The 17621-nt window shown below is 42.3% G+C and overlaps 1 protein-coding gene across 4 annotated transcripts in view; it reads right to left on the reverse strand.

The window, feature by feature from the left end:
• Positions 1–17621, reverse strand: part of LOC108710079 (cGMP-dependent 3',5'-cyclic phosphodiesterase) — a 313782-nt gene that overhangs the window by 68129 nt on the left and 228032 nt on the right. For all 4 annotated transcript variants that reach the window (XM_041584657.1, XM_041584656.1, XM_041584655.1 and 1 more), the window contains 3 exons: positions 13341–13400; positions 9822–9990; positions 8732–8784 (listed from right to left, as the gene is read on the reverse strand). In XM_041584657.1, the coding sequence (XP_041440591.1) occupies positions 8732–8784; positions 9822–9990; positions 13341–13400 (282 nt within the window). The remainder of the gene's footprint in view (positions 1–8731; positions 8785–9821; positions 9991–13340; positions 13401–17621) is intronic.

Consider the following 17621-nt stretch of genomic DNA (forward strand, 5'->3'; position numbering starts at 1 on the left):
CCAGTAACAGATACGTGTCTCATGGATCAGATGGCTCGAGAAAAGGTGTTTGGCTAATCTTGGTACCCGATCCATTCCCCCTCCATTTGATCTGAGATATTGTTGTGGGAGCACCCTCTTTTTCGGGCCGTCTGGTAAGAAAATAGACAAAGGTATTGGACCCCTAATTGAGAAAAAGGAGACCAGGAATCTGCAGTGCAGGAGGACCCACATTTACTTTCGAGGGCTTAGTTGGACTTTCCACAAGACTTGGTTTCTGGTTCATTGGTTCAGTGCAGAATTGTTACAATTTATCCATTAAAGAGACATTTTCCTACAAGTCGGTTGATCCTGAGCTGAAGCGGAGAGTTAGCAGCCTTCGGTAATCTCAGATGAATAGCAGCAAATTACCCTAATTGCCTGGATTCTGCCTCAGTGGGGCCCAACTGCTCTCTAATCGCCCAGATATTCATTCTGCTTTATGCACAAAAGAATAGACTGAAAGCTCACCCAGCGGCGGCGAGTGTAACTCATTCAAGGACTGAAGTGATGGGAGCTACAGGTCTTCCTAGGCTTTGTGAGAGGGAACAAAAGCCGGATTTTGCTTTATTAAGGGAAAGGTGCAAGGTTTTGTCTAAGTGATTTACCTTTGATTCAAAAGCTCATTTAGTCTTGAATTATTAGAAAAATACAAAGAACGTTTTTACATAATTAGACTTTTACTGGCCAGTGCCTTAGAAACACCGACAGCAATAAAAAAAGAACACGTCCTAAGAAGAACATTGCTTTATGGGCTCCTATGTACATCTGTATGCCACAGTGATGCCACAATCTTGACTTTGGTTGAGTGATATCACAACTGTAAACATCTGAAATTAACTGCATTTATTCTGTATATATTGCTAGTAGGGATGCACCCAATCCAGGATTCAATTCGGTATTCAGCCTTTTTCAGCAGGATTCCCATTCAGCTTAAACTCGTGCCTGAACCAAATCTGATTAAAATCACGTGACATGTCACAAAACAAGTAAGTGAAAAAATTGCGAACTCTCTTCTCCCTCTTCTCATCCCTAATTTGCATATGCAAATTAAGATCCAGTTCAGTATTAAATAAATCTTTCACAAATGATTCGGAGGTTCAGCTGAATTCCAAAATTCTGGATTCAGGGCATCCCCAATGTCTACAGGAAACTTAGACATACAAATCTTGATAAGAACTAATATCTCTGCCACCAAAATGTATTCTGTGAACTATTTCAAAGCCATTGCCATTCCTGCACAACTGTAATAATTTACTGCTGTATAAACACCATTCGTTCCACTCCGCTTGGAAAATGCCCCAGTGGCATCACTGTAAGTCAGAAAAAATATGGAAAACTTTCTCTTTTGAGAGAGCTGCAGTTGAGGGGTGGAGCCGCTCTATCCAATAGGGGCAAGACTTCCAACAGCAAATGGAAACCTATTACCCAACAAAACTCGGCTATCAGTCAATAGAAACATTCATAACCCATTAGACCACTCTCTTACTCAACACAGAAGAACTCACTCAACAGCCTATTGAAACTGTTTCTAACAGCCAACAAGGCCAGGATTTGTGGCGATGCCACAAAGGAGGGAAAAATTTAGGGGCGGCATGCTACCCAGCAGCATAGTAAGGTGCACTGGAGACACACAGGTCCCCAGTGCTCCAGCGCATGAACAAACAGGTCCCCAGCGCTCCAGTGCATGCACATACAGGTCCCCAGTGCTCCAGCGCATGAACAAACAGGTCCCCAGTGCTCCAGTGCATGCATATACAGGTCCCCAGTGCTCCAGTGCATGCATATACAGGTCCCCAGTGCTCCAGTGCATGCACATACAGGTCCCCAGTGCTCCAGTACATACACATAAGGTCCCCAGTACTCCAGCGCATGCAAACGTGCACTCGCAGGGGGCGTGCACACAATGGCAGACGGAAGGGACTAGGACCGAGCGGCCTCAGGCTGAGGGAAATCCGGCCCTGCAGTCAACACAAACATCTATGACCTGGCAGAACTCTTTAGCAGTCAATAAAATCCTCTATAGCTCAAGAAAACTTTCTAGAAGCCAATAAACACCACACATGACCCAAAATACTTTCCCAACAGGTAAATGAACTATCTGTAATCCAAAAATACACCCCAATAGCCTACATAAACCTCCATGGCCAACAGACCTCCCAGTAGTGTACTGTAACATCCATGGCTCTACAGAGCTGTCTAGTAGCCAAACCACCATGAGCATTAGTCACTCCCCAACAGCCAGTACAACCTCTATAAAACAATCATTCCTTCCTTTACCAAGAAAACCAGTCAACAACCAGCCTAATCATCTCAATAAAATATCATATGAGTGATCTTTCAACAGCCAAAATTGTTATTTAGACCAGAAGGTACAAGAATTCTTTAAAGACCATGGGCACCCAAGGATGGCCAAGGCAAACTGCAAGTGGTTGCTGGTAAATGTACCAAGAGAAAAGCAACCCAACAACCAAAACACCAGTCAACCCAACAACAAAACACAATAATGAAAAAATGTATCAACCCAAATAACAAAACAACCCATAAACCATTTGTTAGATTATGCCCAAACCTTACATGCCATTGCCACAGTCAACTACCACAGCAACAATTACAATTGGGCCTAAAGGCCTCTGCAATCACTTTGCATTTACAAAGCAAAAAATAGTAGCAAAAGTTTTCACTTTGTCACTTTCTGGGATACAACCAAGTATGAGCAACAACGAGACCCCTCAAGTCCCAGAGAGTGGCTGGTAATCCTCACAGTTTGAGACTTGATGCCCTAACCAACCATGAAACTAGAAAACTTTGAACGTCACCTTCAAGCACCTAATAAAATATATCAACAGCACAGCGCCGATCCGCCTGAGGCGGCCTTCCGTTGACCCCTCCTCACGGCGCTCACATTTTCTGCGCAGGGGGGGTTGGGGCGCTGCACGAGGCTAGTGCAGAGAGCGCAATTGCGCTCTCTGCGCTAGAAGAGCTGGATTTCCGTGTTGAAAACCGGAATTTCGGCTCTTAGTTACCAGGATGGGCATTTTTGCCGCCCCTGGTAACCAGGGGGGCGCTGCCGCCTGAGGCGGGTGGATCAACTCGCCTCATTGGTGGAGCGCCCCTGCAACAGCAATCAAAAACCTCAAGCAGCCAACAGAATGCACGGCACCCAGGTGACCCTGCTTATGTGAAGCCTAGAAGAATAAATTGCTTGTTTAGGGTGATGTTGGCTCAGTGGACTCCTTCAAGATCTTATATAAACTTTTCGAAAATTATGATGGACGGACAATTTCTAATGTACAACATTGCACAAAGGCAAAGCTGATGGTGGCTCCAAGCGATGGTGTAGGAGAAATCTATAGCCCATAGTGCATCTTAAAGTGATACTGCCATGGTAAAACATGTTTTCTTTTCCAAACACATCAGTTAATAGTGCTGACATGGGGCTAGACATATTGTCAGTTTCCCAGCTGCCCCTAATCATGTGACTTGTGCTCTGATAAACTTCAGTCACTCTTTACTGCTTTACTGCAAGTTGGAGTGATATCACCCCACCAGCAGCCAAACAAAAGAAAAATGGGAAGGTCACCAGATAGCAGCTCCCTGGTAGATGTAAAATAGAACAGCACTCAATAGTAAAATCCAGGTCCCACTGAGACACATTCAGTTACATTGAGTAGGAGAAACAACAGGCTGCCAGAAAGCAGTTCCATCCTAAAGTGCTGGCTCTTTCTGAAATCACATGACCAGGCAAAATGAGCTGAGATGCACCTACACACCAATATTACAACTAAATACACTTGCTGCTTCAGGAATGACATTTTATATTGTACAGTGTTTATTTGCAGTGTAACAGTGTCATTTAGAAGTAATGGAATATGACATGATTGGTGTATGACGGGGCATGGCAACATATGTATTTATAGACAATATAAATAGTATTATGCTGAAAGCAACTATATGAGAATTTTAGCTTTATATTTAACCAACTGAACCAACCCGGATCCTAGAATTCCCACATACTCAACGAGCATCTTGAAATGCAAAAATGGGAAAGAACCCATCATAAACCTACAGTTCCTAGGAGGAGATGCCTTTAACAGTAAAAATAATAACCCAAAAATTACCTGCAAATTTACTCTAAAATCGAAAATATCAAATAAAGATAAAACCTTCCAACAGACTATCTCCTCCAGGTAGAGTCCTGCGCGGGTCCATTTTTTGAAACCCATAACTGACCAGTAACCGGAACCTGCAATTTGACCCCCATGTTCCCGCTACCCGACCCGCAATAGCCCAACTAACCTTCCGACCCAGGGGACACGCAAAACCAGAAGTGATGTCACATTTGACTGGAAGTGCTGTCACTCCGGTGCCGAATCTTCCCCAAAAAAAATTTAAAGTGGAAGAACCACAAGGGTGAGTGGGAGGGATCAAGCCTGCGTCTTTGTTGGGTACCCAGCTGCGTTATCCGCGGACTGCCCACACGGCCAAGGAATCTGGGACTTTTTGCCTGACCCCTTTGTGGGTATTCCCTGGGTACCCGACTCGATGCAGGACTCTACCACCAGGATTGTGTAGCAGCCATGTCACAGGCAATAGAATCATTTATACAACTGTATTACTGGGGTCCCATGGACGGCACCGTTATTCCCAATACAGAATACATTGCTGAAGGGCAACCCAACAGAACCTCACAGACACACTTTATGACATTACAGTCTCCGGTTACTGCAGAAATACAGGAACATAAAGGGTTACACGGCTGTGATTGTAGTTTTGCCCCAATCCTATGATTACAAAACTCCGTGTTCTCTTTGAGGTGCAATTTGAATGTTCCTGAAAGTGGCTCTGAATGGCTCCAATCGGCAGGTTCTGCTTATTTGTTATCATTTTGTGTAAGAGACTTTCAATTTCACTCGCTAACGAATCCTAAAGCGTGGGGGTAATTGATAAATTACAGGGAGCCCAGTGTCGCCGCTGTTCTTCTAATACAATGCCAAGACGTATTGTCCTTTATTGGGGAGATAAATATAATGAAGGTTTGGCAGCAACTCAGTAAGTGAATATACTTTATACTCTTCCACCGCCCGTCATCTGCTCTTCATTCAGCTTTAACACTTCAGGGGCAAAAAATATCACCAGATTTATAGCTTTACCTCCAAACCCACTTAAAACATCCAAAACAGGGTGGCAACAACAGTAATTACTGACCTGTTTAGGGTTCCCCCCACCTTGCCAAATTAGTATCACCCTATATCCTGGCAGGGTAGTGGTAAGCGACAAATCTTCGCTAGTGCGGGTGACTAATCTCCCCAAAATGTCTTCCCACCGGCAAGAATGTGAATCGCCAGTGGGACAGCACGCGAGTCGATCCGTTTTCCAAAATTTCCCGAAGATTCCTTGTGAGGCAACTTCAGAAAACCAAAGCAACGCTTATGCTATCCCACCAGTGGGAAGACATTTTGGGGACATTAGCTACAAAAGAATCTTTGTATAAACGCAACAGCAAGTCAGCTAAGTTTAATCCACAGAAAGGAGAACTCTCTGTAGCAGTTATATTGGACAGTAAGAAAGGTTCAAAGATGGAAGTTATTGGCTGAGAGGGGTCTTCTGGCAGAGAAAGTAGTACGCCAAAATCAAATAGCAATCACTCTAGCCCTTCAGAATCATCAAATAACCACAAATCAAGTGCAGGTTCTTCTTAAAAGAAAGGTGGTAGAAGGAGTGTGTCATCTGGGTCAGATAAGGAATCAAAAGTTGCTCAGAGGCCTTGGGAAAGAGGGACAAGGTCAAGCAACAAAAAGGATGACCGTTATAGGTCTCTAGAGAAGGCCGCTCTAGGGATGATCGTTCCAAAGAGGAGCGCCCTTGGTATGACCGCCCCAAAGAGGACCAACCTAAAGATGACCACCCCAAAGAGGACCGGCCTCAGGATGACCACCCCAAAGAGGACTGGCCTCGGGATGACCGCCCCAAAAAAGAGAGGGCCTCGAGATGACTGCCCCAAAGAGGACCAGCCTCGGGATGACCACCCCAAAGAGGACTGGCCTCGGAATGACCACCCCAAAGAGGACAGGGCCTCGGGATGATCGCTCCAAAGAGGACAGGGCCTAGGGATGATCGATCCAAAGAGGATCAATTTAAGAGTTGTTTTAACAAAACAGAGGAGCTCCAGAAGTGCTACTTGTGGCCTAAAATCTGGGAAGGTACAGGAGGATATGTTTAATTTAGATGAGTTTGTTACTGTAGATGAGATTGTTGAGGAGCACGGAGATGCACAAAAAGCAGAAGAGCAGACAGATGTTTCTGAAGTACTAAATAATTCTCGGAAAGGGAAAAGGAAAGATAACGAGCCATCTCCTGTACAAGCTAAAAAAGCAAAAGGAAGGAGTATGGATCCACATGTAACGAAGCAGGACCTTTCCTATGTAACCCTTGAAGAAATAGTAGATGAAGAAGATGGCACTGTTGGATCTGATCCAAGTGATCCTTTGGGCCTTAGTAGCCACAGTATAGAAGGTTTCCCGCTTGGCAATTAATCTCCCCATGTGCCACAACCCTTATAAATCAATTGTAACTGGGACAAACACAGAAGATAAGGAGGGGTGTGTCCAGCCAGATTAAGGGTAATGGATTTTAGAGCAAGACTGAACCTGCAAGTTATCTCAGGGGAAATAAAGAAACAGCAAATAAGTGAGTTTATCGTGACACCAGTCAGGGGCAATGCCATAATGTTTTTATATTTCCTCCTATTCCTCCGTTATTCCTCCTTACATCATCTCATCACTTCTAACCCTGCTAATTGGATCAGTACAATGAACCTATTTGTACAATATATCAGCAGTAATTAATGGCTCTGAATTCAATTCTACCCTGTCATTCTTATCCATGATCCTCCATTAGTGAGTCAGAAGCATCGGACCTGGACACAGACTTCTCATGTATTCATCGTGTGTTTGGAGGGAAATCCAGCGCACACACCATGTTACCATATGGATCCCAGAACATTGTGAGCGACTGGCTGTCAGTTGGAGAGTTGCAGTTCAGCCTGTGATGTATACAAGTGCAGGGCATGGCAGATGCATAATGTGCAGGTAATTGGTATAATCAGTGGGGTTGCCCCCTCCAGCTGCTTCCAGTGTGGAATAAATAACAAGTCAATGGCTGGCACAGTGGGGCACATGGCAGCTTCATGGTGTCAATGAAGGGGAGACAATGTGGGAGGAGTTAACATGCAGTCAATGCTCTGAACATATTTTTATATACAGCAATTATAACAGAGAGAAGAAATGAGGCCCGTGATTCCAGCAGGAACTGCCTGTTATTTGCACAAACAGTATGGTGGGAGGTGCAGTTTAGCATCACATTATCCTGCCCCAGCCTGAGACTTCACATCACACAAGCAACAGAGACACACTGGGCTCCTCTCCTAAATAGAGAAATGATGCTCTGGTCCTACTCTAGTTGCTTCCTCTATAATCAACTCATGTCCTTCCTCACCTACTGGTGTTTTTATGTGATGGAAGATGGTCCTTGGCCCCGTAGTTGCCTTCTACACAGAGTCCACTAACTAATCCCCTCCTCTGGTCCATCACCGTCTCTCATCACTTGTCCATACCCTTCTTTTGGGGTTTTCCGGATAACTGATCTTTCCATAAGTTGTATCTTCAAAAGTCAGGGGTCCCCAACCTTTTTTACCCATGAGCAACGTTCACATGTAAAAAGAGTTGAGGAGCAACACAAGCACGAAAAAGTCTCTAGGGTGATAAATATGGGCTGTGATTGGCTATTTGGTAGCCCCTATGTGAACTGTCAACCTACAGGAGACTCTGTTTGTCAGTACACCTGGTTTATATACAACCAAAACTTGCCTCCAAGCCTGGAATTCAAAAATAATCACCTGCTTTGAGGCCACTGGGAACAACATCCAAGGGGTTGGAGAGCAACATGTTGGAGCCACTGGTTGGGGATCACTGCCTTAAATCTACTAGAAAATCATGTAAACATTAAATAAACCCAATAGGCTGGTTTTGCTTCCAATAAGGATTAATTATATCTTAGTTGGGATCAAGTACGAGCGACTGTTTTATTATTACACAGAAAAAGGAAATTATTTGAAAAATTTGGATTATTTGACTATAATGGAGTCTATGGGAGACGGCCTTTCTATTATCGGAGCTTTCTGTATAATGGGTTTCCGGATAACGGATCCCATACCTGTATTTTGTATTGAATGGGCTGCCACCACCAGTACTGGGCCTATGGTTGTAGATGTCCATAGCAAACTCCACTCCCCCATTCATCTACTGCCCATAGGGGTCATTTACATCTCCCAGCTCAGTGAGTTAAGTGCAACTTTGAGAGCAATCGCCGTATTTTTTCCCATAATGCACCGTTCCCCCAGAATTCCACTGTTGTTATAAACACAAGGGGTCACCTGATATCAAAATGAATGCAATTACAGGCACATTTTGCCATGTATTATGTATTATTATGTATTTTTATAGTGCCAACATATTTGGCAGCGATGTTATTAGACACAATTGCCCTGAAAGTTTTCCAGGTCCAATTACTTAGGCGTTATTAAGCACGCTGGTATTTTATCTTGGATACGTCGTGTCCCCCCTGAAGAACAACAGCAGGGATTTTAGGGAATGGGAATATTAAGAGTTTTAATTCCATGTAGATAAATGTGAAGAAACAACTGGATACTCACATAGTGGATGACTTTAACCTGTAGAGACGCTGCGTCCAGATCATAAAGTTCTCCTGCAAAAGAGAATTTGTAACATAATAAGAACTTCACAGAGATATGACAGATAATAAGAGATGTTCTGTAGCTGAAATAATCAAATATACAGGAACAGGGAAGCTCCTTATAACTGAAACTATATGGCAGCTCCTACCCCATAGCAATAAATATAAATATACAGAGGAGCAACGTTCTGGGTCGTCATAGAATCATAATCAGTTTAGGAACAAGGGAAGCTGTATAAGGAATTTACACCTATAAAGGTTAAGGCAAGACATGCGGCAGCTGCGATTGGCCAAGAGAAATGACGGCCATTAATAATGAGGGGGACACCAATCATTTATGTACATTTTTGGGTTTTAGCATCAGTGTAAGTGTGGCCAGTAGTCCCAGTGTTAAAGGGGAAGTAAAGTCTACAATAGAATAAGGCTAGAAATGCTGTATTTTGTTTACTAAACATAAACATGAGTTTTCTGCACCTCAAGCCTAATCAAACGTATGATTTCTGCTTTTAAAGTTGGCCACAGGGGGGTCACCATCTTGTAACTTTGTTAAAGGATAAGTAAACCTTTAAAATAAGTGAATGTAAAATTGATGAGGGGGTTATTCTAAGCACTTGTGCAATGTACATTCATTATTTATTTTGTTTTTATTCCAAGATATTAAGGGATACATGTGCTGTTAATATGAATGAATTTTGTTACAACAGCGCCACCTGCTGGTCAGTTTCCCACCAGTCTGACCAGCAAGTAGTCAAGGAAGTTGTCAGGAGAAAGAAAGAGGCTGATGTTCTTCTGCTTAGGAAAGATGTGAGAAAGGTTTCTAATTTTATTCCTAAGCAGAAGAACATCTCTTTCTTACATAACAAACATATAAATATTTACTCTTCCCTCCTCCTCAAATATATCAGCCCCTGCCTGACCCTGCAACTAACCCCAACTAGTTCAGAAAAGAGACTTGTGATTGGTGTGACGTAGTTCAGTGAATATTCTCCGTGCCACCCAATAATAACGGCAGGACCTACTCGATATGATTTGTATGTTGTAGTTCATACCACAAAGCTGGAGAATGTTCTGGTCCAGTTCATCATAGTTCTTGTTGGCAGCAGGCGTGGGTTTTGGCAATGAATTCTGGTAGGAGCGAGGCGACAGAGGTGACAGTTGAATTTGAGACGACGGTTGCAGTTTCTGAATGGCCAGCACCCGCTTGCACGTCACCAGGGTCTGTAACACACAAACACCTGAGTCACAGGGGATCCCCAAACTCCAAAGGTTTCCTGGTGATCCAGTGACTGGTTTCTTAATGGAAATAACCAGCACCCTGTCTTGCTTTATGGCACTTACCCAAGATATACCCCAAGGGACAAATATAAATGGTGTAATTGCCAGTGTATTGGGAAGGTTGTGGGCGACACTGAGGGGGTTATTTATCAAAAAATTCAAAAACTTCTACTTTTTTTACTATTAAATCCAAAAAAAACCTAGCTTTTTTCAGGATTTATTATACCCCGAGGAAGGAAAAAGTCTGAATCCTAATATCTGGCATCTTAGATGAGGTTGTACTGTATATATAAGTCAATGGGAGAGGTCCCTATCCTATTTGAAAATTTCTGTGGTCTGAGCTGGAATTAGCCCGAAAATCCGAATATTTCGGGGAAAAATCCCAAAAATTCGAGCTTTTCAGGGAATAAAACTCGTCCGATTCAGATTTTTGCTCGATTTTATCGAGTTTGTGCCCGATCTTGATTAAATTGCGCTTTTTTTTATTAATAAATAAGGTCACATTGAGGATTCTAGTTTGGTCAGACTTTTTTTATTTAAATAATCCACGTGTTATGGAGTTATGTAGAAGAGAAAGTAGGTTTCATTTACTAACACAGGTGCTACATGGTACCAGTCCTGTGTGGGTCCAGTTTGCCAGACCCATGCCCAAACCAGACCTTCTAAATGCAAACTGAACCTGGAGCCATAATTAAGTGCCCAGTACCCACTGCTGGAACCTACCCACACTGCCCCAAACTCCAGCACGAGCTGGGACCCTCGCAAACCAGAAGCACTTGTCACTTGTGGGTGGTGGTGTCACTGGAAAAAAAAATAATTTTTAACTTGAGGAGATGGGGGGAATGCAAGTCTTCTAATGGGTTGGGTACCCAGGCTGGGTAACAGCAAAACGCCCGCATGGTCAGGAAACTGGGGTCGTTCTACCCAAAACCCAGCCACTTTGCCGGTATTCGTCGGGTACCTGAACCAATGTTCAGCAGTAAGAGACAAAATAAAAACAAAGACCTGATTGGTTGCTATGCTAGTTAATTGAACCCAGTGTTTGGGGAGCAACACAGAATGAAAAATGTTTCTGGGTGGTGCAAAATAAGTGCTGTGATTGGCCATTTGGCAGCTTCCGGGAGACTCTGTTTATATTATACAACCAAAACTTGCCTCCAAATATGGGATTTAAAAATAAGCTCCTGCTTTGAGGCCACTGGGAGCAACATCCAACGGTTGGTGAGTAACATTTTGCTCATGAGCCATTGGTTGGGAGTCACTGGTCTAGACTCACGGGGCATAAAGATACCCAAATGGTCCTTACTGGTCACAGTCATTGGTCTTTAAAGAAGAACTACACAAAAACATAACTGAAGCTGTTTGAAAAGTAAACATAATTTCAAGCAACTTTGCAATATACATCAATTTAAAATATGCAGAGTTGGCATGATTTGGAACAGTTCCCTAAGCCCAGCCCCCTGCTTTCTTGCTGATCTGTCCGACTACTGGCTGACTACTGCATACCTCCCAACTGTCCCGTTTTTAGAGGGACAGTCCCTCTTTTGACAGCTCAACCTGTAGTCCATCATTTGTACTCGAAAGTCCAGTTTCTCTGCATTGAACAGCAAGAAAAAGCATAACTTAATTGGCTTTTGGCAGAGAGCCCAGAACAGCCACAGCTGCAGATAAGCAGATAAGTAATTGTAACAATATAAGATAACAGGTCAGTTGGGAAAAGTTAGACTTACAACTTAAAGGGCAATTCACCTTCATTAGTTAAACTGTAATAACTGAAAAAAAAACACAAAAATATGTTCAAACTTTCATAACCTGCCAAATTTTGTAAAATGAACATGGTAATTAGGGGGTGTGGCCACAAAAATGGGCTGGGTCACAAGATTGACTTTTTTGTCCCTCAACAGCCATCTGTCCTCAGCTGCATCCTCCAAACCCCACAATTCCCTGCACATGTGATTTCAATAAGGAAAGGAACATCCCAGTGCAATGCATTGTGGGTTATGTAGTTCCTGCATGCTGTCTGTAAATACAATGTGTAACATCAGTGTTTAGTCCCTCCTTCCCTGCCAGGAGTTCAAATGATGCAGAAAGAGAAGAACTGTTAAACAGCTGGATTTCAGTATAGAAAATGCCATTTATTTATACTTTTTGAAGAAACCGGTGACTGTGATGGGTATATTAGGGGTTTCTGGGTTATGTGGCCTCTATATAAAATTTTGGTTTGGACGTCGGAGTTCCCCTTTAAGTTGTCATTTCATTTTTCTTTATTTCTCTTCTGCCATCCAGGAATGCAATGGTTTTCAGACTTTTTGGGTTCTGTACAGGCCCTTTCCTTGTTATATGACATTCAGACCCAGTTGCTAGAGTAATAAAGCCCTGGTAGTGAGATAGAAGTTAAAATTCCAAGATTTACCTTCTTGCTGTGCTTGAGCATTACCCAAAATGGTGACAATGTCAATTGCTTTTTTAAACTACAAGAAAAATTCAGTGAAAAGAGGGACGGTCCTTGGAAATAAACTGTATATTTGACTTAGGAATTATGAAAATCCCCCCTTATCCCAGGGAATGGTGCCAGAAGAAAAAAGCTCAGCTTCCTCACCCACAGATAAAACACAGAAAGGTTCTACCCTATCAGATTGTGGAATATTAATGAGTTTCCGCTCGCCTTCGGCTGCCGTTGCTCATCTCTCCATCTCTCGTCCGATTAAAGTGTCAGCCTCCTGACTCGCAGGGAGAATAATTACCGTTTATCTCAGGAATTGTTAATTTTTCCCTGAATTACCACAAAGGCTTTTCTTTTACCTGACTAGAATCCATATCTACAGGGCTAGTGGCTAGTCATCTGACTATATTTGGCTATAGCAAGGGCTTATGAGAAAAGAGTTTATGGGAATATTCCCAGCCTTGGACTCACTATGGCCAGGCCACTGGCAGATCCTCGGATACTCTGCAGGCCAGTTTGACCCTGAAGGCAGCTGTTTCTGGCTGGACCCCGAATCTTTCAGGATGGATTCAGCTAAATCTGATCCCTAAATTTTACATGTAATTTAGGAAATGGAAGGGGAAAGAAAGTGAGGAAAAATATTTTGATCCCCTTAATCATGTGACTGTAACTCATTAGGTTTTAAGGCTTCAGATTCAGTTTGTCAGGCTGTGGAATTAGGCCAAATACTGCTTAACAAGGCTTTGATTTGGCTGAATGTTGAACCAAATCCAGGATTTGGTGTATCCCTAGTATTAATTAAGGCAGGTTTATGGAAACAGTGCTATAATAATAATAAGGGGACACTTACGTGCTTCTCCAAGATTCTGAGATTCTGTTCATCAGAGTCATTTAACTGACTGCAATGTAACTGGAATGGAAAGAAAACAAAGTTAGACATTGCTGGTGGTTTAACACCGCTAATACAGATAATACAAAAATAGATCGTATATAAAGTAACAGGGAAGCCATGATGGTCAGGAAGGGTTATTGAGTTACAATGTTTTTTTCTGGTGGGGCTGGGAGTGGTTCCATGCCACCTTTTTCATTTAACTGAAAGTCCACTCAAACCTCAAACCATGCCTGTACTCTACATGCTCTATGCCACTAATGAAAATCCAATTAGACCAATAGAGATCTTGGCATCTGAGATGGTCAGATAACCCATGAAATGGCAAATCCAGGCCCAGAACAAAGGGAAAAGTGTGAAGATGGAGCAATGGCAAACTGGAAGAAGGCTAGATATGGGGAATGATAGATCATTTTGAGGAGTAATTACAGAATGCAAAAAGAGAAGAAGGCCAATAACAGAGAAAATCTCATGAAAATCAGGAGACAAAACAGAGAACAGGAATTGAGGCAATATCAAAATGAGCAGCATAAGAGAAACCTTGATGGAGAGATGAATGGACATTGCTGAAGGGCAAAGGGAAAACAAGTAGGTGTGGAATGGAAAGAAAAAGAAGAATAAGTCAGACAAGACAGTCATTCATTGGCAAAATGAATACATTAACCTTGCACAATCATGAATAATAAGTATGTGTTTATGTTCCCTCCCCACAAGGAAATTAAGGACATAGTTTACCTCCACCATGTTAACCCCATAGTAAAAAAAAAGGATGGATGAATTTCTTAGCCAGCTCTGGTATTTCCTCAACAGCTGACAAGGCCAGAGTAGTTTGAGGGTCCATGCGAGGTCCAGGAAAGATTTAAATGCTTAGCTTCCATCCATGAAGAAAACTATGCTAAATTAGGATTTGACAGTTAGTGACCCAGTCACAAGGTTAATGACTGTAAGGCAATGTGAGTGAGTATAAGGTTCACTATTAAAATTCTGATCATGTGTACAGGTCAGAGGATGTACCAATTCATAGGTTCATGGTTGGATGCCATCAAGTTCCTCCATAGTGAAAGATCTATCAGAGTGTCCAACATTGAATGTTGAAATAGTCAAGGCTCAGACAGACGACGGTACCTGCGGGAATACACACAAAGTGGTTGGGTTTTGGGCAACAAGTTCCAGATTCCCTGGCCGTGTGGGTAGTCTGCGGGTAATTTGGGTGTGGGCTTGATCCCTTCCTTTGTGGTTCTAACAGTTTTTTTCGTTTTTTGTGAAGGTTTGGAGCCAAATCGACATTACTTCCGGTTTCGCGTGCACCCCAGGTCAGAAGGTTAGTTGGCCTATTACAGGTCTGGTAGTGGATCAGTGGGGGAAATTATGGTTTCTGGTCTGGGCTGCAGGTCACAGGTAGTGGGTATGAGTCAGGTATGAGTATCAGAAACTAGACCCGTGCAGGACTCTAGCCTAAAGATTGCTAAATTATCCAGAAAGCAATTCATATGCAGACTTCAACTCTCCCGTCTCTCAGCCTTTTACTTCTCTCTATTATTTCCTCATTGCTTCTGTTACAGAGACATATTGCTATAATTTTCCCTAATTATTATTGGTTCTTGCTGACCTCCATAAGGCAGTAGTGTAGAGCCTGCTTTACACAAGATCTCCATTCTCTTTGTAATTAAGCAGAAGACAGTTTTTATAGCATAAACGTGACGTTTGGGTTTAGGATCTCAGGGACACAACCAGTAGTTGGCTTTTACTGTTCTATATAACTGAAGTACAGTATGAATGGTTGGTATAGGATCAGTACAAACTTTGCTTGAATTCAAGAGCCATACGGCATGTGTGTAGAGAGCAATGCGTAGCCACAAGGTAGCCCATTAGGGGCTTCTGGATTGAAGAGGATCTCAATGGCTGTTGGACTTTTCAACCTCCCTTGGAGGCTCTTTAGCTGGTAACAATTTAACAGAAACATTAGTGTATCAGATAATAGTTCCAGGTATATCTGGGACACTGAATATATTTTCACCCAATATTTAACCTTAACTGATCTTCAATCTGGGCTTTCGGATGTATCAAGAGGAGCAAAAAGACATTTTTCCCAAATCTCACTATTACTGGTCTTCAGGCTGAGCCTCCCATGCAACTGTTCCTAATCTCCCAAGGGGGGAAAGTCCCCCAGTTTAGGAACGACTAACTTAACTCTGTTAGAGGACAACTAACTTAACTCTGTTAGAGGACGACTAACTTAACTCTGTTGGAGGACGACTAACTTACTCTATTGGAGGACATGCAAGAGCAGGGGAAGTGGCAGCAGGGAAGCAAATATTATGTGTCAGGGTAGTAATGATATAAACTGAAGGCTGACACACAAGAGACAGCTCATACAAATGTAGATAGAGACAATTTGAACCCACCCCCCATGGGGAGCACATTTTCAGCCAAGGCATAGAAAATGTAAAGATGTTTTCCAGGCTTATTCAACAGCACATTATTCTTCTGTTTTTTTAAAGAATGATTTTCTTTTTAATAATAATGATTCTTCACTGCTGGTTCCTCACCTTGCGGGGAACATCAATAAAGCCATTCATCGGCATTTAGCATTCTACACCGGTTATGAATACAAAGCAAATTATTTCCCAGGGATATTTCATGCCAGAGGTCAGACTTTTCTTGTAATCTTCTCAGCCCCAAATAAACTCACCATGGACTTCCATGCCTTTACTTATCCACAGAAGCGGGGAAAGTCAATGCTTTATTTCTCATTTCAGCAGCTGCTGTATTTCTCAGTGTCGCTGCTACTTTAGAAGTTGAGTAGGAATGAGAATAGTCATTTGAGACACTCCGGTATATGAAGGCTGCTTTCTCTCCGAACATTGGGGTCACGGAGACACGTTCAGGCTTCAGCAACTCTCTGGAGATGTAATTTGAAAAACTTTTACTCAACAATTTCAAAGAATTGTTTCTTGGTCTACTGGTCTTTATACTCTTGAAATATCCCTCTGTCTTGGAGTCTGTGCAATCAGTTAATAAATATCTGAAAGGTTTCATTATATCGTCCCTTTCCCTCCACCAGCTAGTGCCGCGCTTGTGTGTCTGTTGATAAGTTTTATCATGTTGGCCATGCATCATTTAAAAGCCATTCTGTTCACAGTTTCCATTTACACATGGAGATACGGGACTGGGAGATCAAACCAGCCCTGTGTGAAGTGGTATTAGTCTCTCTCTGAGGTTTATTCCAATCCCCTGTTCCATTGCTTTGCTACACGGCTTTTCATGCAGCAGATGTACAGAAGAAATACGGCTACTATCAAGGGGTTGCCTCACATAAAGGACATAGATATTGCTTAGAGTGAGTTACTGTACAATCTAGAATCTCCGTTGTTCTATTACCCTGTATGCAAGCTCATTTACATTCCTACTCACAGCTGACCTTTGGGTTTCATACAAACGGATTGTTCTGTCATCTTGATAAAGATATCAAAAGGTCTTTGAAACTCCCCAGATAAAACATGATTTCATTATTTTCTACTAAGAAGTTGGAGAAGTGTTCCATAGGGCTCAAGTCTTTACATTCCAGGACTTATTTAATAGAGAACGTTGTTGCTCTTGATCACAATTTTATTATGAAGTTGGAGAAGTGTCCCATAGGGCTCAAGTCTTTACATTCCAGGACCTATTTAATAGAGAATGTAGCTGCTTTTGATTACAATTTATATTATGAAGTTGGAGACGTGTTCCATAGGGCTCAAGTCTTTACATTCCAGGACCTATTTAATAGAGAACGTTGTTGCTTTTGATCACAATTTTTATTATGAAGTTGGAGAAGGGTTCCATAGGGCTCAAGTCTTTACATTCCAGGACCTATTTAATAGAGAATGTAGCTGCTTTTGATTACAATTTATATTATGAAGTTGGAGACGTGTTCCATAGGGCTCAAGTCTTTACATTCCAGGACCTATTTAATAGAGAACGTTGTTGCTTTTGATCACAATTTTTATTATGAAGTTGGAGAAGGGTTCCATAGGGCTCAAGTCTTTATATTCTGGGACCTATTTAATAGAGAACGTTGTTGCTTTTGATCCCATTTTCTATTATGAAGTTGGAGACGTGTTCCATAGGGCTCAAGTCTTTACATTCCAGGACCTATTTAATAGAGAACGTTGTTGCTTTTGATCACAATTTTTATTATGAAGTTGGAGAAGGGTTCCATAGGGCTCAAGTCTTTACATTCCAGGACCTATTTAATAGAGA

Source organism: Xenopus laevis, chromosome 2S, assembly GCF_017654675.1.
Source record: "Xenopus laevis strain J_2021 chromosome 2S, Xenopus_laevis_v10.1, whole genome shotgun sequence".
NCBI lineage: Eukaryota > Metazoa > Chordata > Amphibia > Anura > Pipidae > Xenopus > Xenopus laevis.